The sequence below is a fragment of the Diabrotica virgifera genome, chromosome 1 (genome assembly GCF_917563875.1).
Source record: "Diabrotica virgifera virgifera chromosome 1, PGI_DIABVI_V3a".
Lineage (NCBI taxonomy): Eukaryota > Metazoa > Arthropoda > Insecta > Coleoptera > Chrysomelidae > Diabrotica > Diabrotica virgifera.
In genome coordinates, this window is record NC_065443.1 from 132,650,496 (window position 1) to 132,673,480 (window position 22,985).

The window sequence follows — 22,985 nt, forward strand, 5'->3', positions numbered from 1 at the left end:
TCAATCGTGCCTAAAGAATTATAACTTCACAAATGCATAGAATTTTGTACAATATTTCTTTACCTGATCTGAATTGACACTTCTGTAGAATGCAATCATCAGTATAATTTCGTAGAAGCGATCTTGTAGTTCCATTGGCTTCCAAAACGATTCCACCACATCTTAAATCTTTAGTCTCCAGTTCGTTGATGTCCACTCCGTGTCTTTTAAGCATACCAAGCCTAAATCTCTTTTTAAAATCAGTAACATCCTCGTCGTCTTCATCTTCGATTTCAATACCGAATTGTTCCACTGGATCTCCGAGATTCGGATGCATATCTAGTGTGAATGCTGTAGCAGTATCGTTCCTAAAATTAAAAAAAAATACAATACTATATTTCCTTATCGTAAAGCCACAATCGTTAGACCCTCAATTTTCATAATATGAAAGTATATGCCACTCTAATAAGTTTTTTCTTTGCCGATTGCGACACTGGCATATCGGAAATGATTAGTTCTAGAATGTCTCAACTATTTTTGATACACATTGGAAAACTATTATTATCTATGTGCGAAACATAACATAGAACAATGTTTGATCAACTATATAGCAATTGTCTAGATGGAAATAGCTACCAGTTAGCCGAACGTAGATGGAAGATAAATATCATTATTCACGCATAGACGACATGACATGTATGGCCCAGAAACTGTGTCAAATTATGTATAACGCCATCCCCAACGCCAGTGGCGCCATTTTATTCTTAAGGGCGACAAAAGCGAAAATGCATGTGTAAGTCAAGCAAGAGCCCCACCTTGGGCGCCAAATTACGGATACCGATGGCAAGGAGAAGTCATAAAGGCTAAACAGAAAAGATCAGGACGATATTATGCTTAGATAAATCAAAGAATGACTTAGGATGGTAAAGTCCAATCGCATACAAATACGATACAATGGCCACGTTGCCTTGTGTATATTACATAAAAAAATGGTAAAACTGTTGACAAAAAATTATAAAATGTATTCAGTTGATACATATTGAATAAACATAATTGAATGTATTTAAATGGACCGTGTATCTTACTAAATCGGCAAAATAAGTAAAACAAAATCTTATTTTGAGACAAAAAGGGTTTTATATCAAGCTTTTCTATTCTATTCACCCTGCAATAAAATTTAAATTCATTTAGTATACTACGGACATTGTGTCCTAGCTTGCATGAAGCTTCGATCCTCATCCCTACTTTCCCTCTTTTTGCAGATAAAAATATAACAAAACAAATATACGTACGCGGATGAGCGTAACTTTTTTATAGGCATTGTTACAAAATGTGATTAAATGGCCAGCCAACTTTAGCAATTGGAAACATTGATTGCAACGATGTTATACGGAATTCCATTTACCGAATAACTGATCATGGAAATGTATGCAGCAGACTGCTATTTAGATTGGTTTATAGAGTTGTAAATTAAAATTAATATTCCGCCGAGATTGACTAACTTATTAAAAATAAATCCTGGATGGTTTTTAATGTGAAGTGAATTAAGCTAAAGATATGCAAAGATGCAGACGTAGATGCAGTTTAGACCAATACAGGGTGTTTAACATTTGTGACAGCCTGTAAAAGTCCATTATATCTGGTATTATATGAGGTACAAAAAAAGGTTATTATTACAAACATAAATATTACGGGTCTACCCCAAAATCCCGACAGCCACAATCCCGACAGCAAAAATCCCGACGGCCAAAATACCGACACGCCAGAATCCTGACAGTCCAAAATCCCGACACACCAGAATCCCGACAGGTTTGATAAGTTCCTTTTTAACATATAATTACATTTATTTCTGGTTTCTTGTTTATGGACATCTGTTTTTTATTTTTTGTTACTAAACAAAAGTATGTACCATTTAATATGAAATAATTTTTTAATAAAATTTTTAACATGGGTATATGAATTAAATTATTTTTTTGCCAATATAGTCCAATAATATATGTATAATCAAATCTTGAACTATTAATTATGTTCAAAATAAGAGAGCTAAAAGGAACTACAACGTTAACGGGATATTATTGTCTCATATGATCAATGGACCTCTATATTTGAACAAACCGCGAAGTGCTATCATTTAAATGGGTGCGTTTTTGAGAAAGGGGTGAATTAGTCCCTAGGCACAGGGCGAAGTAGGGTGAGTTGTATGCACTTTTGGTGCAAACACGTCTAAGGTAAATTATTCCAGGTTAAATTTGCTATCTAAATATCACATTTTAAAGTCAAAAATATTTTTTTACAAAAATATACTTAAAAGAAAAGCAAGAAAAAAACACGAAAGAAAGCAATTTTGTTTTTTGCTCCATAACTTTTTTCCACAGGGATATAGGTAGGTATATGCATATGCATTGCTTCAGCGAAAAATAACTTACAGCCGTCCTACTTAAAATGACGTTTGATAGAAGTCTCTGTGTGTTACAATTTCTGAAATAAGATTTTTCAAAATTCGCCGGTCACAGCATTTTTGCGTCATTTTCCCCATTATTTCACAAACATGGTTCTGTAACTTTTTTCTACGCATCTCTAGGTATATGCAATGGTACTCGTTTAATACAAAGATAAGTCAATTACCCTTAAAATGGTCTATTAAATAAGGTTGTACGAGTATTTCTAAGCGGGTTATGCCTTTTCAAGGTTTTAAACTTTTAATAATTTTTGATATTTTTTATGATTATTTTTTTAACTTTTTTTCTTGTATATTTAGGTATATTCCTCGTAAATTAAAAAAAGCATATTTTCTTTACTTTAAAACGTTGTACTACAAAAAATTCTAGGACTATTTTTAAACAAGATTTCCGTAGGATATCCAAGAGTACCCGTAATTTGAGAAAAAATTTAAAATTTTCTTTTTTTTTCAATTAGAAGACTATAATTGCATATTGTAACAGACTTTTTAATTCCAACTAACTTTTCTTAATAACACTTTTCGATGTTGTGAAATATAAAGGCTCTTTATATAATACTATATAAATACTAGTCCTGTCGCCAGGGGGGGGGGGTACAACGACCTCCTTAATTCAGATGGACATACCCAAGTTTTTTTTTATATATTTTGACCCGTAGAATACGAATTTTTTGGGTACCAGTTGATCCGGATGTCGATAAGATTGTTATAGACAAAGAACTTGAGGAATTACATAACAGCGATTTCTCGCAAAACGAAACATCTTTTTGTATTTTTTGGGTCATTTTAAGCAAAAAATATTCCTACAAGTTTTTTCGTAGAATGCATAGTTTTCGAGATAACCGCGGTTGAACTTTCAAAAAATCGAAAAATTGCAATTTATGAACCCGAATAACTTTTGATTAAAAAATAAAGTAGCAATTCTGCTTACCGCATTTGAAAGTTTAAGACAAATTATATCGGTTTTGATTATTTGCATTGCTAAAAATTAATTTTTTTATTGTTAAACTAATCTATAAACACATAGTGTTTCCCGTGCCTAATACATACATACGTTTTAACGCATGCTACGTAGAAATTGCCTCGCTTGGACTTGTAGCTACTCTACCTACTCGTTCGATTTTAAATGAGAAATCATAGAAAACATCACTCACATACTAGGTGTTTATAGCTTTGTTTAACAATAAAATAATACATTTTTAGCAATGCAAATAATCAAAACCGATATAATTTGACTTAAACTTTCAAATGCGGTAAGCAGAATTGCTACTTTATTTTTTAATCAAAAGTTATTAGGGTGCAAAAATTACAATTTTTCGATTTTTTGAAAGTTCAACCGCGGTTATCTCGAAAACTATGCATTCTACGAAAAAACTTGTAGGAATATTTTTTGCTTAAAATGACCCAAAAAATGCAAAAATATGTTTTGTTTTGCGAGAAATCGCTGTTATGTAATTCCTCAAGTTCTTTGTCTATAACAATCTTATCGACATCCGGATCAACTGTTACCCAAAAAATTCGTATTCTGCGGGTCAAAATATATAAAAAAAACTTGGGTAAGTCCATCTGAATTAAGGAGGCCGTTGTACCCCCCCTGGCGACAGGACTATACTCTTGAGCGAAATTCATATTATTTAACAAACCTCGTACACTATTGATCAAATTTCATATCTGATAATTATATCTTAGATCTTCGACTATGCAAAGCATTTTAAAAAGAATAACTTTTTTCATAAAGTTAATAATAAAAAAGTTTTCCATATCGTTACAACTTAGTGGGACCTATTGCATGTGTATGTCAAATTTTGAAAAACTATAATCGTGTTTAAAAATAGTTCTAGATTTTTTTACAATACACCATTTTAAAGTAAAGAAAATAAGCTTTCTCTTTTGTTGGAAAATATATATACCTAAATTTACAATAAAACAAGTTATAATAAGAAATTTAAAAATAATTGTAAAATATATCAAAAATCATTAAAAGAATAAAATTTTGAGAAACCATCTCTTGCTTAAAAATAGTTATACAGCCTTCCACAAGAGACCATTTTAAAGGTACTTGACTTTTCTTCCTACTAAATGTAACATTGCATTGCATTGCATGTAACAAGTAATTTGAAGTAACTTTGAAAAATCATATTTTGGAAACTGTAAATCATACGGATTTCTTCCAAACGTCATTTTAAATAGGAAGAATGTAAGTTGTTTTTCGATGAAGCAATGCTTATACCGACCTATATCTCTGTGGAAAAAAGTTATGGAGCCAAAAACAAAATTGCTTTATTTCGTGTTTTTTTCTTGTTTTTCTTTTGAGTATATTTTTGTAAAAAAAATATTTTTGACTTTAAAATGTGATATTTAGACATCAAATTTAACCTGGAACAATTTTCCTGTATAGACGTGTTTGCACCAAAAGTGCATAGAACTCACCCTAATTCGCCCTGTGCCTAGGGACTAATCCACCCCTTTCTCAAAAACGCACCCCTTTAAATGGTAGCACTCCGCGGTTTCTCCATATTTAGAGGTCCATTGACTATATGAAATAATAAATCCCCGTTAACGTACTTCCTTTCTAAAATACATAATCAATAGCCTATCAAGTTTACTTTCATGTAGTACAGTGGTTCCCAAACTTTTAATCTCGCGTACCACACACGAAATTATAAATTAGTAGCGTACCACTGAACTGTGGTAATCTTTAAAAAACCTTGAAAATGGTAAAGTAATAAAAACTGCAACAACTGTTTATGACAACATTATTATTTATTAATTATAGGAAAAAATACAATATACTCAGTGCGAAAAATGATGCTGTATGTTCGAGACAAGAGAGGAAATATCTGGCTCAGTTGTACTTAATTTCAGGCGCAAATTAGTGTCTATGTTAAGCTTGTTACGATATTTATTTTTTATTATCAACATAGCAGAAAATCCGCTCTCACAGAGATATGTGGTTGTAAATGGAATTAGAAACAGTAATGCTTTTCTGGACAGCGATGGATATTCATTTTTAACTTTTAGCCAAAATTCACACAGCTCTTCTTTGTTGAATTCTACTTGCAAAGCTCCATCGCAAGATAACTCTGTCAGAGGTTCCTTTTCATTTACACTTAAATTTTCACGAACACTATCCAGATCCGAAACGAATGGGTTCCTTATCCAATTGAACTCCGAATAATCTTCTTTAAAATATTCTTTAAATATTTCAACGATCATTTGGCTGTGATTTTTGATGTTATTGATCACAATTTCACTCACTGTAAGTTCATTTTCAGTTATAAAATTTTCTAAATTAGTAAAGGATGCTAGGTTCTCATTCGACCCGCTCTTTTCAATCATTTGAAATTTCTTCATAAATGCTTTTATTTTGTCATTTACTGAAAATCTATTTGTAGATCTACCTTGCAAACTTAGATTTAAGTCGTTGCGTTGATGCGATTGAAAATGTTTGATAAGTATGCCAATGATATAAGCCAGTGTTCGTCTGTCAATCGATTGCGTAATTCAAAATCAGTCCCCATCAGGAACAGCTGCACCTCAGAACGTAACTGGAATAATCTGTTCAGCATTTTGCCTCGCGAAAGCCATCTAACCTCTGTATGTAGCAGCAACTGAATATGGTTACTGCCCATTTCGGAACACAAGTTTGAAAATAAACGAGAGTTAAGTGCCCGAGATTTAATAAAATTTACCACCTTGATTGCATCTTGGAGAACATTTTTAAATTGTTCGGGCATCCGTTTTACTGCTAACGCTTGTCTGTGTATACTGCAATGCATAAAAGTACAATTCATAGCAACAGATTTTACTTTTGTGGCTACATCTCCGAATCTACCTGTCATAGCTCGAGCGCCATCAGAGCAGAAGCCAACGCAATTCATCCAGTCAAGTCCATTTTCAGCAAAGAATTCATCCAGTTTGTTGAAAATTTCATCCGCGGTAGTTCGTGTTGATAACGGCTCACAGAATAAATAATCTTCCTTAATTATTTTATTTTCATATATGTATATACCGCACGTAAACCATAAGTTGAGCATAGTTCGTTACATCTGTACTCTCATCAAGTTGTATCGGAAAGAAATCGCTACTTTTTACATGATTGATGACTTTATTTTTAACATTTGATGCCATACTGTCGATCCTACGTTGAACGGTATTATTGGACAGTGATATCAGTTCTAGCTTTTTAGCTGACGCCTCACCCAACATACAGGTAACCATATCATTTGCTGCAGGTAACAACTCTTCGCCAATTGTGTGAGCTTTTCCTGACTTTGCAATTCTTAGGCTAACTAAGAATGATGCCTCTTCTGATTTTTCGGTACTACCAGTAAATGAAGACATGACTTTCTTAGTGCTTTTCATTTCTGTTAATTTTCGGGTGAAAAAATCCTTCGGTTTGCTTACTAATGTAGAATGTTTTGTGTTAAAATGACGATTCAGTAATGAGGGTTTCATACTTGGATTTGATAAAACTTTAAAGCAGATGACACACTGAGGGCGTGGCTCATTATTTACATCCGTCACCGTAAATCCAATATTGATGTATTGTGGGTCATATTTTCTAGTAATTTTTCGAATTTTAGTAGGTATTTAATCTTCTTGACTTACTGCACAATCTGGCTCCAAAGTGGAACTCGATGGTAAAGAATTTTTAACATCATCTTGAATCACTGCACAATTTAATTCTTGAGATGAACTTGGTGGTACATTATTTTGAGCACAAGGTCTTTTTACACTACTAAGCCACTTATCCATGTTAATTCAAATATATTAAACTTGACTTAAAACAAATTAGATAGGTAATTTGACGAATGCTAGCTGGTTGGACGTGCGTGCGGACGCTCGATAGCTTTGTCACTGTTTGACTCGCGTCGCCGATAGATGCGCTGGCCAGCAAAATAGGCGGAGCTTAATGCAAACTAGACGCGACGCCCCCACGCTCCGTGGGGTTATTAACTCAAAACAAACCCGCCGAAAAGAATAAAAAAGAAAATAAAGTGGACAAATTATAAAAGATTAGTGAGTGAAGGAATAAATATAGTGCCAGTTATAAATGACCCGCAACAAATAGAAGAAAAAGTCCTAGAACTAGAAAACATCATCCAAGAAGCAATCAGAAACAGCACAACAGAGGAAGAAGTCGAGATCCACACGGGAAGGTTCAAAGACATACCACAAGAAATACAAGACCTGATAAGGGAAAAAAATAGAGCGAAGCAAATAGCCAGAAGAACAAGAAACCGAGTAGACAAAACCTGGGCAAATACACTAAACAGAGAGGTCAAAACGGCTCTGCAACACCACCGCAGCGAAAAATGGGACAACTACGTACAAGAGATGGAAGAACTAGACTCAAACATGAAAAATGTTTGGAAGCTCCAGAAAATGATGAGAAGCGACAGAAAACCCATCCCACCACTCCATGGAGAAAACGGCATGGTATATAAAATTGAGGAAAAAGCAGAGGTGATGAGGTCCACGCTCGAAAGAGAATGCAGGTTAAATTTCCACCAAGACGAAGACGCAGACTTCCTGGAAGAAGTCGAAGAACAAGAAGAAAGACCAGAAGACCCAGAAGACATCATTCCACCAACATCACCGGAAGAAATTAACGAACATATTAGAAACTGTTCACCGAGAAAAGCGCCTGGTCTAGACAAAATAACAAATAGAGCCCTAAAGTATTTGCCCAGGAGAGCCATAGTGTACTTTACAAATATAGTGAACGCGATATTAAGATATAAAATATTCCCAAACAGATGGAAAGAGGCCCATGTCATCATGATCCCAAAGCCTGGCAAGAACCACACATTCCCGCAGAACTACAGGCCAATCAGCTTACTTCCAGCGATCAGCAAGATAGTGGAAAGAATCATTCTCAGCAGACTGAAAGCGGAAACAACCAGATTAGATATAATCCCAGAAGCTCAATTTGGATTCAGGGCAGAGCATTCCAGCGAGCTACAAGTACTCAGACTAACTGAGTACATAGCAGCTGGATTCAACGACAAGCAGTACACTGGAGCAGCATTCCTGGACGTAAGCAAGGCTTTCGACAGAGTATGGCACAAGGGGCTATTATACAAAATGCGGGATTATGGGTACAGCGGAGCGATGACGAGGCTAATCTCGTCGTACTTAGGCGACCGGTGCTTCAGGGTTCGGATAGGACAAGTCCTGTCCGACCTCGGAAGCCCGGAAGCTGGAGTACCCCAGGGAGCGGTCCTGTCACCTCTGCTGTACACAATATACACCGCCGATGTACCTAGAACACCAGGAACCCTTATGAGCCTCTACGCCGACGATACAGCGATAGCGGCCAAACACAGAAATGTAGACATAGCAGTGACCAACCTGCAAACAGCGCTAGAAGACATCGAGGAATGGAGCATAAAATGGAAGATAGCCATCAACTCAGAAAAGACGCAAGCGGTACTATACAAGAAGGGAAGACAACAGCCAGAAGAACAGCTAACGGTACAGGACACCCCCATCGAGTGGAAAAATGAAGCAAAATACCTAGGAGTTATCATGGACAAAGGATTAACCTTCCAAAAACACGTAGAAGCCACAGTCCAGAAGGCCAACTTCGCGAGAGCAACATTAAGAGGACTCACAGGCAGAAAAAGTAAATTAAGACTAAAAACAAGGTTAAGACTAATAAACAGCATAATATTACCGGTATTAACATACGCATCTCTCGCATGGGGACAAGTATGTAAAACCCACAAAAAGAAGATACAAGCAGTCCATAACAACAGCCTAAGAGAAGCAGCCAGAGTCCCAAGATACGTAGCAGAACGATTCCTGTTTAGAGAACTGCAACAGGTGAGAGTCACCGAAGTGATGACAGACAAGGCAAGGGTCAAATTCGCGGATCTGGAGCACCACCCAAGCCACATACTGCGAGAGATGCTAGGGTATGACGCGTTCCACCGATGGAAGCACAGACGTCCTAAACAACAAATAGTGAACTAAAGCGATAAAGTGAAAAATAAAGTAAAAGTGATAGTAGTCAGTTCGTAGCTCGAAACTCCAAGTGCCGAAGAAAACACGAAACCCAAGCGTAGGTCCAACATCACGATCAGGTAAGTAAACCAGTAGAAAATTAGAGGAAAAGGCGCAAGCCAAACAAAAAAACACAAAAAAAAAAAACAAAAAAGGCGTAAGCCAACAAAAAAATCACACAAAAAACAAAAAAAAAAAAAAAAACACAAAAAGATCTTGGGCTCCGAGCCATTGTACCGAGCCCAGTTGGGCCTGGTGCAATGGCTTGGGCCCCAAGCAACCAAGCAATTTTAGTTCCCGCGGATAAGTAAATAAGAGGATAAAGGCATAGAGCGCATCACGCTGGGCCTAGTTTTTGCATTCGATTAGGGCACCACAATGGAATCTTATTACCCAGGGTTCCATTGTGAAGAGCATTTGGCTACGATAGTTGTGCCCCCATCGCGCATCAGCGTGCTATGGGGGGGAAAGGGATGGCCTGGGGCATTGGGGCGAGGTGGGGTGATCCCTGTTTTACACTCGGGTCAAAACACCTCGCCCCAATGAATTGTTACACCCGAATGTACTTTTTCGATAGGGTGGACATCTCCCACAGGTCGGGTTTAATCAAATTGCTTGCTTGCTTGCTTGGTTATTAACTCAGTAAATTTTACTGTGTATATCCTATGGCTGCTTGCGTACCACCTTAATAATCGTCGCGTACCACTGGTGGTACGCGTACCACCGTTAGGGAATCGCTGATGTAGTAGATAGTATCATGTCACTTACAACCATCCATTTTACTAAGTATAGCTTTTATATTATAAAATGAAGTGTTTAATGATTTTTTCTTTTAAAATACATAATAATTAGTAGGTACCCGTACTTATTAGTAAGTAATTAATTTTTCAATTTCAATATGATATATTTCAATATGATTTGGTATTGCATTTGAAACGGAAACAATAAATATTCAAAATGTAGTGGTCGGGATTTTTGCTTATGCAAGGATTGTTGCATGTCGGGATTTTGGCCGTCGGGATTTTGGCTATCGGGATTTTGGGCGCCACCGAAATATTACATACCTATATTACAAAAAATACGAGGCAACTACAAACTTCATAGTTTAAAATTAGTTATAAATATACAGGTCATCCATGATGCTGTAACGCATCAAAAATATGTTTTTTTCTCCAAATGAGTTAAAAAGGATTTCGTGTCTTAATAAAGCACTGTTTTTTGGCGAAAAAAAATACTGTTGAAGCCAAAGCTGGCTTGGTTGAGAAATAGTCTGGTAAGTTTAAACGAGGCGAAATGAGCACCCAGGACCATGAACGTAGTGGACACCCCAAAGAGGCTGTTACCGACGACAACATAAAAAAGTCCAGAAAATAATTTTGGATCACCGTAAAAATTGAAGTTATTCGAGATAGCTGTGACTTCAGATATTAAAGATATTAAAGGAACGTGTTGAATATATTCGGCATGAATATTTTTGTATCCGAAAGCGCTGTGCAAAATGGGTGCGGCGAGAGCTCACACTGGTTAAAAATAACAACGAATTGATGATTCTGAGAAGTGTTTGAAGCTCTTCCTTCAATCGTAATAAAACCAAATGTTTGCGTCGATATATTACAATGAATGAAACATGTTTCCTTCATTTTACACCGGAGTCCAATCGACAGTGGACTGCACGTGATGAACCGACTCCAAAGCGTGGAAAGACGCAACAGCGACTATAAGGTACATTATTAAAGGCGCGTTATTTAAGCGTCTGAAGGACGAAATCGCATAAAACGGCCCTATTTCAAAACGGTCACAAATCAACGAAAACGATGGCAACATTTCATGGATTGGGCTTCGAATTATATCCGCAGTATTCTCCACATATGGCTCGCGACTACCACTTGTTTGTTGACCTCAAGAGAATGCTCGCTGGAAACAAATTTAGCACCAATGAAGAGGTAATCGCCTAAACTGAGGCTTATTTTGAGGCTAAAGACAAATTGTATTATAAAAATGGTATCGAAATGACCCCTATAACCGTTGCATTGCCCTCGAAGGTAACTATACTGAAAAATAAAATCAAATTGTATCAAAAAAAAATTCTTTCTATGTTGGCCTACGAACTTTTCAGTTGAACAATTGTACTTATAATAAATTGTCCAAGTTATCAATACCGTTGATAATAATTAGTTTTCAATAACACCCTAGTTATGCTGCCGACCTGGAACTCGAAACGCCAAAAAAGTATTATTTTATTTTATAAAACACATCATCAGTTTGCAGTATTTAATTGTATTTCAAAAATAAATTGAATCCGATGATGTTTCAGTTTTCAAGTGTCCAATTCCTCATGCTACAGAACTGTTTTTAATTATTCGGACAGTTTATCGCTATAAATAAAAATTTCGGGGTGACAGATTATCAAAAAAAAGGTCATATTTAAATGGCGTTCGAATGCTGTATGTGTCTGTATAAGTGCCTAAACTCTACACGCTTCCGTTGATGTACAGTCAGTGGCGGTCGGATAGCTATTTTTCAGGGAGTTTGGAGTCGCATTATCTGGAGGAGAGTATTGAATGATAGTGGTGAGTTATTAAGAAAAATAACACAAGGATGGATAGCATGTGGAGATCTTAAAAACGTATTTAAAGACGGCAACATGCTCATCATCATCATCATCATTCTCTTTGCCTTATCCCTATGCGGGGTCGGCTTCCCTAATTGCATTTCTCCACACAATTCTATCTTGGGTCATATCAATGTCAATCCCCTTTACCAACATGTCCTGCCTTATCGTCTCCCCCCAGGTCTTCTTTGGTCTTCCTCTCCTACTCCTTCCAGGAATCTGCACTTCAGCTATTCTTCGTATTGGGTGATTAACGTCTCGACGTTGAATATGACCAAACCATCTTAACCTATGCTCTCTCATTCTGGCATCAATTGGTGCCACACCTAGACTTCCCCTAATATACTCATTTTTAATTTTATCCTTCTTTGTCACTCCACTCATCCATCTAAGCATTCTCATTTCCGCCACATACATTCGTTGTTTCTCTTTCTTCTTCACTGCCCAACATTCAGTTCCGTAAATCATAGGCGGTCTTATGGCTGTTTTATAGAATTTTTCCTTCAGCTTCATTGGAATTTTTCTGTCACACAACACACCACTCGCTTCTTTCCACTTCATCCATCTAGCCCTAATTCTACTGCATGCATCTCCATCTATTTCTCCATTACTCTGTAATACCGATCCCAGGTACTTAAAACTATTGCTTTTTACAATCAGTTCACCATCCAAAGATACCATTTTATTTGTAGTAACTCCATCTTTAAATGAACATTCCAAATACTCTGTTTTTGCCCTACTAAGTTTTAAACCTTTTTCCTCCAGAGCTTGCCTCCACTGTTCCAGTTTTTGTTTTAAGTCTCTTTCACTATTTCCTACTAACACGACATCATCAGCATACATTAAGCACCATGGAATGTTACCCTGTAGTTTCGCTGTTATCTGGTCCAAAACTAATGAGAATAAATACGGACTAAGTACAGAGACTTGGTGCAATCCTACTTTCACATGAAATTTATCAGTCTCTCCCACACCTCTCCTAACACTAGTCGTTACTCCCTCATACATATCCCTCACAATCTTTACATATTCACCAGGGACTCTTTTCTTATTGAGTGCCCACCACAGAATCTCTCGAGGAACTCTATCATATGCTTTCTCAAGATCAATGAATACGATATGAGCGTTTGTTTCTTTACTCCTGTGTTTTCCATCAACTGCCTTATAATGAAAATTGCATCTGTTGTTGATCTGCCCTGCATAAAGCCAAATTGATTCTCGGATATTTCGGTCTCTTCACGTATCCGTCTATCAATTACTCTTTCCTATATTTTCATGGTAAAGTTCAACATGCTGATTCATCTAAAACGGAAAGTCTTCGACCAATGTGTTCAGACAGTAATGACCTACGGTGCGGAAAAGCTGTCCCTAACAAAAAACAATACTTCAAAACTAAGAATAGCAAAAAGGAGGATCGAAAGTTTAATGATAGGAGTAATAATATTCGTAAAAGACAAGATCCCAAATAAAGACTCACGAAACAGAACAAAACCGAAGAGTTACAGATATTGTGAGGGTGACTACAGATTTAAATGGAGATGGGCTGGTCACATGGTAAGGATGAAGGATGATGGTGGACACGCAGGTTAACTCAATGGAGACTAAGAAGAGGTAAACCAAACAGAGGAAGACCAGGTTTTTCGAAATAATTGATAAAGTAAATTGACTTACGTTATTCTTTAATCACTACATCACTATAATCACTACTATACAAAAGATAACGTACATTGTGAGGAAATCCAACTGGCATACGTTAGCCTTTATCTTCAAATAAATACGACAATATTATTAATTCTATTATTAAAGTAAGGTTGTTTTAATGTTTACAAAATGTAAGTACAATATTTTTAACGACTATTAGAGTCGAAGAGTATATATACCTAGGCCATATGGGCGTCCGCAGGATCAAAACTAGGGGAGGGCAGATTTCAGAAATAAAAAAATTGGTTAGATAAGCAATAATAAATATAGACGTAAATTGAGAGTCTTCAGAGAGGGGAGAGGGTGAAGGGGTTTTCCTCAGAAAAGTTTTGAAAATAACGTTTTTGAAGCCAAAATTATAACTCAATGACTTCATAAAAAATGAAGCAAACTAAATATAATTTAAATATTTAAAAACTTTTTTAATACTTTTTACAAAAACGTGAAGCAAATTTAACAAGTTTATTTCCTCCTGGATAAGCCTTCGATTTGTGAAGCAAGATAAATTGTCTGTTCCTAAACACTATTATTTAAACAACAATTTACGCGGATCAATTATTGTAAATTCTTGTAAAACTTTTTCTACAAACCCTTTCTTTTTTGGTAATATTTGTTTTCGATGAATGCTCATTAGAGCTAACCCATTAAGGCATTCTTCGACCATTGTACTCCGCAACCATGTTTTTATTCTTTGAAGACTGCTGAACGACCTCTCAACTGTACACGTAGTGCAAAGCAATGTTACGAGAATTTCCAGCAATTTTTTTGTTAACGGATAAAAAGTAGTGGACGCTCGAACCAGTTCAAAAATTTCAAGAGTGTTGAAGCAGTCTAACTCATAAGGCGGTTTTTATTCCAATGTTCTACCCATACTTCTAGCTCTGCATCTATTCCATTTATTTCATAGTGGTTTAAGGATTGTCTCAGTTGTTCTAATTTAAGGCTATTTAAAACAATTTTTGAAAAATGCTTGGGATGCAGAAGACTCAGACAGAAGGCTGGCGTATTTTCTTCGGAAAACCGTGTCTCTAGAGAAGATATGAAAGAATCATGGATCGCCTCCAGTATTTACTAGGCGTATCAGCTGGTTGATGGCTTCTATGCTGTTGCTTGTCTACAGTTCTAGGGGTAGATAATTCAAAACCGCATTCTTCGGCACTATCTTATTGGTTTCATAGTTTCATGCAATAAAGTGTTTGTTACGTTCTCTGCGTTCTGTCTGTGTTTTTTTAAATATCCATGATTTGAAGAATATGTTCCGCTACTTTTAAAACATTAGTTTGCGCAGATTGTACGCGGTTGACTATAGGCTCTAGGTATTCAGAATATTTTGCAATCAAAATGACAGCGACGATAAATCCTGCCACAGAATGCAACTGATAAGATGTTTTTCTAGTGACCAAATTTCCTTCAACGGATAGGGTTTGCAAGGCCTGTACAATTTCAATGAAATTTTTTCGAAAAACCCTAATTACCTTGTATTTCTCGAATCACCGTGTTTCGCAAAGGCTAGGGATATTTGCTATCATATTCCTTCTTAATACTGATTCACGGAAGAAATTGGTTGTATCTTTAATAGTTGCAATAGTATTTCGCACTTCATTTAAACTATTCAAATCGTTCACAACTAAATTTAATCTGTGTGACGCACAGTGGAAAAAAAGATTCGAATAGAAGATTTCAAATTTTCATTAAAGTTTTGTTACGTTTATGTGGTTTTTTCGTCCCAGCTAGAATGTAGAAAGAGTGGTTGCATTCAAAATCAAGATTAAGTTACAACTTTGTATTTTTCTATATTGCTTATTCACCAATTTTACACTCGCCTCGTCCTCTCTAGGGGGCAGGAGGGGGCAGCTGCCCCCCTCTGCCCCTCCCTGTGGACGCCCATGACACGATCAAACTAGGCAAACAGAATCAAACGGCGGAGATAACAAGAAAGATTCGAATGACTTGGACATCAGCAGGAAGACTCAGTGATGTGTTGAAAAAAAAAAAGATACTATTAAATCAAAAGAAAAGGGTAATTAACAGTTGTATTCTACCAGTTAAGATTTACGGGATGGAGACCATGACACTCACATATGTATCATCCAATAAATTGAGAACGACACAGAGAGCGCGGGCGATCGAACGAGCAATGTTATGCCTCCTCTACAAATCGGCAGACGCGTCTGCGGATGCATCGGCAGATGTATCTTCACAAGCTGACCACATATCTGTACACATCTGTAGGTCGTTCAGTCTGTGTGAATTCTCGGGAGACGCAATATCCACGCCAGCATGACCATAGCTGCCACATATATATCTATTTAGTACGTTCAACTAGGTACTACTTGAGTGTACATGAGAGTAGAATCATTAAAGTAATGGAAAAGATGAAGGTGGTGGGTGCTGGCTATACATAAAACAGCTGATACAACACTATGAATTTGAAGGTTTCTTTAGAACTCATAGCCATTTCGGCTAAATATTAACAACACACAAAACTGAAGAAACATGTGTTCACTTTGAATTCACTGCGAAAACTGATGCGTCGTCAGATGTGTGGACAGGCGTCGGACGTTCGCACTAAAACCCTTTGATCTCTGCTTTAAAAACCGAAAACTAACGGATGCCTTGCAGACGCACCTACCGACGTGATACATAAACGACAGACGACCAAATTACCCCATCTACACATCTGCGGATGTCGTCCGCGGACGCGTCTGCCGATGTGTAGAGGAGGCATTAGGAGTATCTCTGAGGGAACATATACGAAATGAGGACGTGCGAAAAATAATGAAGGTAGATGTAATTGGAAGAATTGCGCAAATGAAATGGAACTGGGTAGGACAGGTGGCACGACAAAACATCGAGAGGTGGACGACAGACATTGTACATTGGAGACCACGTGAGCACAGTCGTAGTAGAGGAAGACCACAAAAAGGATACCTATTAATGCAAGTTCCGTGTTAACGAGTGTGTGTGTGTGTGTTTTGTGTTTCATTGGCACTGGTTTTCACAACCAACTGGCCAGTCAATTTCATAATGATTTTTTAGACTATAACTTCTCACTAACTCAGTGTAGTGTGTGTGTTGAGTAAGTGTCTTGTTACTTTGCAAAGTCGACGTCATTGCTTTGAAAAAAGACGCTACTTGTATCCGAACGTCTGCGGTCCCTCCGGTGAGTACCGATCCCACTAGGACAGAAACTATTTTCATTTATTAATTTTTAATAAACGAAAAATTTCTGCCCTGGTGAGATTCTAACTCACGACCATTCGGACCTTTCGATCCAAAGGCAGGCGCTCTTACCACTGACTGAGCCATAGAGGGGTATCGGGTATCGTGTTAACGAGTAAAACGACGATTTTCGCATTGCCCAGTGGTGGGGAGCATAACTATTGGCGGTAAATTTAAAAAGCTTGTAAAATTAACTGGGATTGTGAACCCATTTTAATATAAGGGAAAATCAATATAACCTTAAAATAACAAAATCCTTATCCTATACAATAATGTTTGTGTCGTTAATTGATAATATCAATATACCATTGATTAATATATCTGTATATTTTTTTAACAATTAATGTTTGTAATATATTATGTTTCGTATACTATTTGGATTTCCTTGTATTTTGAGGTTATATTTATTTTCCATTACATTAAAATGCCAATGTGGTTAAAAAATTAAAGAATAAAATGTAGAATACCATTTTTATTTATAAAAATGTTTATAATATGTATGTTTATAAAATATAATATTTATTATAAATGTAAAAATCTAAAACAACTACAGGATATATTTACACAATATTATCATTTATTCATCAGTTATAACTATACCAAAATTTTACACATTTGGAATAAAACACAGCTGCTGTAATTCACTGAACACTTTTGGTTCTGGATGCACTATTTGAACGCTATTTATGAAAAAAATAAACAAATAAATATGGCATCGTATTTTTCTCAAGGAAATGAAGACTGACAGTGCTTACAGATATAGACTGATATAAAGAAAGTGACAAGGAACGACGTGCAGAAACCTGCAGAAATGAGACTAGTAGTGTCATCCTCATTGACATATTAAGCCTAGACTCGGCATACTCACCAAAAAAGCGTAACGCGGAAACAGCATGGAAATGGTCGATCGGTGGGCTATCTATCTCTTTTAACTAAACGACCCCGCGCAGGTGAGTGACAAAGATGGCAAGACCACTCAATCCTATGTCTACATTACACCCCGATGCATTGAGTGGCATATCCCTAGCCAAGTCTATCCTCTTTACATGTCTCTGGTCATCCTACAGAAGGGAGCACCCAGAGACATGCTAACAATAGACCTGGCTAGTTATATGCCACTCAATGCATCGGGGTGTAAAGCCAATATTAAGTACGGTTGTCTAGCTATCTTTGTAGTGCGAGTGTAAGCGTATCTACCAAGAGGTGGGAGTAATGGAACGACACAAACACAGAGGCGGCGGACATCATATGCTAGAGAGAGAAAGTTAAGCGCCGGTAGAGAGATAGATAGATAGACCACCGACCCGAACTGCTCCGCGTTACGATATTTTTCGGACCTGGCCTAATCTACGTGTTATTATATCTATGGGAGCACCCGAGAAACGTGCGTTGACCTTGGCTATCCCTGTTACTTTATTAGGTCGGAGTGTGCTGTGAAAAACGATGGCTAGACAACATCAAAATAGGAAGAAACTGGCACCAAATAGCACAAAACAGAGAATAATGGAGAACTCATGGAGAGGCCTTTGTCCAGGAGTGGATAAAAACAGGCTGAAGAAGAAGAATAACAATAATACCAAGAAATTAAATTGAACTGACCCATATTGAAATTAATTTAATTTGCTATAATCCTGAGATAATAATAATACACCTCGTATTACCTATTTTCTTATGGTTGAAACAAAATTTAACTATTTATAAAATATGTTTAAATATCTGATATCTTATTTAACAATTATTGTAGTGTATATCTGAATACTATTGTTCCTGAGTTTCAAATTAAATTTCGAATAATCCATATTTTTAATTATTTTGTTTTCCCTTTTTGTTGTTTTCTGCCGTTCAGTCGGAGAAATTTAATATTTTATTTTGAATAACTGCAGGTCCTGAGTAATAATTCACGCAGATTATTAATTCCACGGCATTCCGCATTTTACATATGTATGTAGATAGGACTGCTCCTTGAATATTAATCATATTAATATTTGTCAATGATATGAAGAGGATTAAACTAGAAAGTAGGAAAAACATTTAAACAAAAAGAGTTGTATATGAATAAATTACAGTATAAAAAATTAACAGCAGTATTTTGAGCTTGTTTATTAATTCCAAGACTAGGTTCATTTGTGATCTTATTTATACGTATATTACCAGAGAACGGCAGTTCTCGCCAGTGGCGGGTGCACACTCACACCCCCCTACAAGAGGGAGGGGGATGAACTCTCGGTGTTGGTCAATTGGAGTATGGAGTAGCAGGCCTACGTTCTCTCCGATGAGACTCCAATAAGGGTCGAAAAGCGTCGATTCAGAGGGCTGCACTGCGCTCCGTATTTTAATTGAAAAATAAGATTGTTTAGCCTTCGCATTGCAACTGAGTAAAAATGGAATTTTTATTTTATTTTTATATTGGTCGTTACTTCTTTGAGTAACTAGGTCCATTTTCTGTTGGAATTTACCAGCTGAACAGACGGGGTCGTGAATTGTAAGTTTCTGAATTCCCTCTTGTCTTATTCGCTTCAGCATGAAAATGGACCAATAAGTTTTCAATTTAAAAATCTTTTAGTAATATTTTAATATTTTTAAATATTATTAATATTGCTATTAGGATTGAAAACTACTTCATCTTCATCCTAAAATTTTATTTTGCATCAAAATGAAAATAAAGTTTCGCGCCACGTAATATTCATATCAGATCTTTTGTAGCAGGAATATTGTATGCGCCACTAATTTTTACGGAGTTTAGCGGTTTTTAATTCTTGTATTATATTTATACACTAATCACAAAAGGTATCGCATAATTTTTGAACAGAAAAACAATTTAGAAATAATTTTTAATTTTAAGCAGAATATTATAATACTCGTCTATCTTCTTCTTTAGGTGTCTATAAACCCATAACATTTCAAGTTGAAGTGTGTTTTTGCAACAGGAAAAACAGTAAACAAAACGTTAAAACAGAATATTTAATTTGGACATTTGTGTTCCAGAGTTTGATCTGTGCATGTTTTGAGTTTTCAATGAGGAAGTACGTTCTTAAAAAAAATGAATAATACAACGTCAGAACAAGAGGCCCAAATTGTAGCTTTAATTGAAGATTGACGATCGCAGCAATATCTTGATGATGTTATTAGAATCCACCAATCCAGCGTTTCAAGTGCTTTAAGAAGGTATAGAGAAAGTGGAGAATACAGAAGAAGACCAGTTCCAAGACTTTCAGGTGCTTAAACCTCTAGATCAGTGTTGCCCAAAGTGTGGGTCGCGACCCCCTGGGGGGTCGCAATGAGGTACTAGGGGGGTCGCCGGAAATTTCCAAAATTAGACAAAAGCACTACTTTGTTAAATCATGTATTTTTATTTTAATAAAGCCGTAAATAAAAATTAACAATTAATTATCAAACGAAACATAAAACTAAATATTAAAAGTCCTTAAAAGTAAAAGAAAAAAATAAAGTCAAATATTGCAATGTTAATGAGACCCATGCGCCTGTTTTTTTGAAACTAGTCTTTCAAATCTAGGCTGTGTATTTGAGACACACACAATTATATAGTTTTCAAGTACGAGACGATTTCTCACTTTTGTTTTAATGGCAGTCATAGACGAGAAACTTAACTCACATAAATATGATGTTACAAATGGAACCAAACATTTTACAGCTTCATTCGCCAACTGAGGGTATTCCTGCATCTTTTTGGTCCAAAATTCGTCCGGGTTCTGGGAAAAAAATTGGAGCTTCAACATTCCATCACTTGATATTTCAATAAGTTGTTCTTTCATGTTTATTGGTATTTCAGCATGTTGAAAGGAATCGGCTAAAAACGGATTCAGTATCCATCTGCAACTGTCTTAACTGTTTTGAATTTCTTCGGGGAAATAATCACAGAGTTGTTGTTTTAAATTAAGCAAAGTAACTTGCATGCCTGCATAAACTTGTTCAAAATTTGTAGCACTATAACATACATTTTCTATAATTTCCTGAACGCACTGGAATGAATCGAGCTGCTTTTTGCCAAGTGAAGTTGACCATAAATCTATTTTTCTTATAAACCCCTTAATTTTATCTGTGGCTGTAATTATATTAATGTCGCGACCTTGCAAATTACTGTTCAAAATATTTAATTGTTCCAATATATCAGCAAGGAAACCTAGTTTCAAAAGCCAAATAGGATCGGAAAATTGATTTTCCTATGGGGACTTCTCATCTTTAAAATACATTAAAAGCTCTGCTCTTAAGTCAAATACTCTTTTTAAGACGTTGCCCCTTGAAAGCCACCTTACTTCGGTGTGATAAAGAAGATTTTGAAATATGGCACCCATGTCTTCGCAGATTTTTCGAAAAATGCGGGTCTGTAAAGCTTTTCCTTTAATGGAATTTACAACTTTAATGATGGATTTCATAACACATTCCATTTCAGGAGGTAAAGCTTTTGACGCCAGAGCTTCTCGATGTAAAAAACAATGTCTCCATGTGGCATTAGGCATTATTTCTTGTAATCTGACCACAAGACCAGATTGATGTCCTGTCATAGCTTTAGCGCCATCTGTGCATATAGCAATATATTTTCCCCAGTCAATAACATATTTACTTGTGCGTTTCACAAAACTGTCGAATAAACATTTTCCAGTGGTATTGGTCTCCAATGGGGAACAAAATAAAATATCTTCTTGAATGCCATTATTTGTATCATATTTTACAAACGTAATAAATTGGGCACAGTTAGATATATCCGTGGATTGGTCCATTTGAAGAGAGAAGTACGTGCATTTATTAAGATTTTCCACAACTTGCGCTTGAATATCTTCTGCCATATCACTAATTCTTCTTTGGATAGTATTATTTGACAGAGGTATTGTTTTTAACTTTGCAGACTCTTTTTCACCAATCATTATAATATGTACCATTTCAACAGCTGCTGGCAAAATCAGATTTTCAGCAATTGTGTGCGGATTACTAGTTTTGGCAACGCGATAAGCAACTTTATAACTTGCTAATAATGCTTTTTCGTTAGTAGTGGTTGCCAATTGAAAAGTATCTTGCTGTTTGTGAAAGACGTTCAGCTTTCTTTCAAAGAATTCTACGGGTTTGTCTTTTTTATCTGGATGTTTGCTATTTAAATGTCGAAGTAACTTTGATGGCTTCATGCTTTCGTTTGACAATACTTCTCCACAAATAACACATTGTGGTTTATTGGAAATAATTGTAAAACCATATTTAAGATATTCATCACTGTAAAGTCTGTTTTTCTTTTTATTACTGCCACTTTCAGACGTAGATGGTTCTGCACTTCTTTTTAAAAACTTATCCATAATTTGTAATTTATCGTAGACGTAAATACGTAAACAGGAATACGTAAGTCGCAAAATATTTACTCATTACTTAATACCGCTGCATTCGCCACAACGTGCTGTTTCGAACTGAGGTCTCATTGCACATCGCCGCTTATATAAAGCCAAAACGAGGCTACGAGAACGTTCCAGAGTGCCATCTAGTAGCGAAGTAAGGAGTAGAGCCTTCGCGAATATCATGGAAAAGTATTGCGATGTAGACACAAAGATGTCGCGGTGTACAATGTGCAGTCGACTATTTATTATTTATTTTTATTGTAAATGCTAGTCTGGCAGAAGTACTACTAGTGTACTAGTTGGACAGATCGCAATTATTAAAATAATTGTTGAATTTTTTAAATGTATTTAGTTTGAATTTAAACAGTAAAGTAAAATAAAATTTGTGAAACCATCAGTTGTAAATTAGGCACGCTATTTTTGTCGCTATTTTGGTTTGGGTGATGAGTAGGGGGTCGTGAATAATTTTTTTAACAAAAAGGGGTTGCGCTTTAGATAAGTTTGGGAAACACTGCTCTAGATGAACGGTATTTACATCTTGAACCGTTACCATGAACAAGATCGGCTCAGCTGAACTTCTTATCGCCGATAGTGAAACACCAATTTTAAGATAATAGTACTTTATTTAAATCGACACTTGGGACTTGGGAGAAATTACAAAGTT

The 22,985-nt window shown here is 36.2% G+C and overlaps 1 protein-coding gene across 2 annotated transcripts in view; it reads right to left on the reverse strand.

Moving 5' to 3' along the window:
• The window catches only part of LOC114327015 (uncharacterized), an 87,099-nt gene that overhangs the window by 25,038 nt on the left and 39,076 nt on the right, over positions 1 to 22,985 (reverse strand). For both annotated transcript variants that reach the window (XM_050663052.1, XM_028275509.2), the window contains one exon: positions 64 to 347. In XM_050663052.1, coding sequence (XP_050519009.1) covers positions 64 to 347 — 284 coding nt within the window. The remainder of the gene's footprint in view (positions 1 to 63; positions 348 to 22,985) is intronic.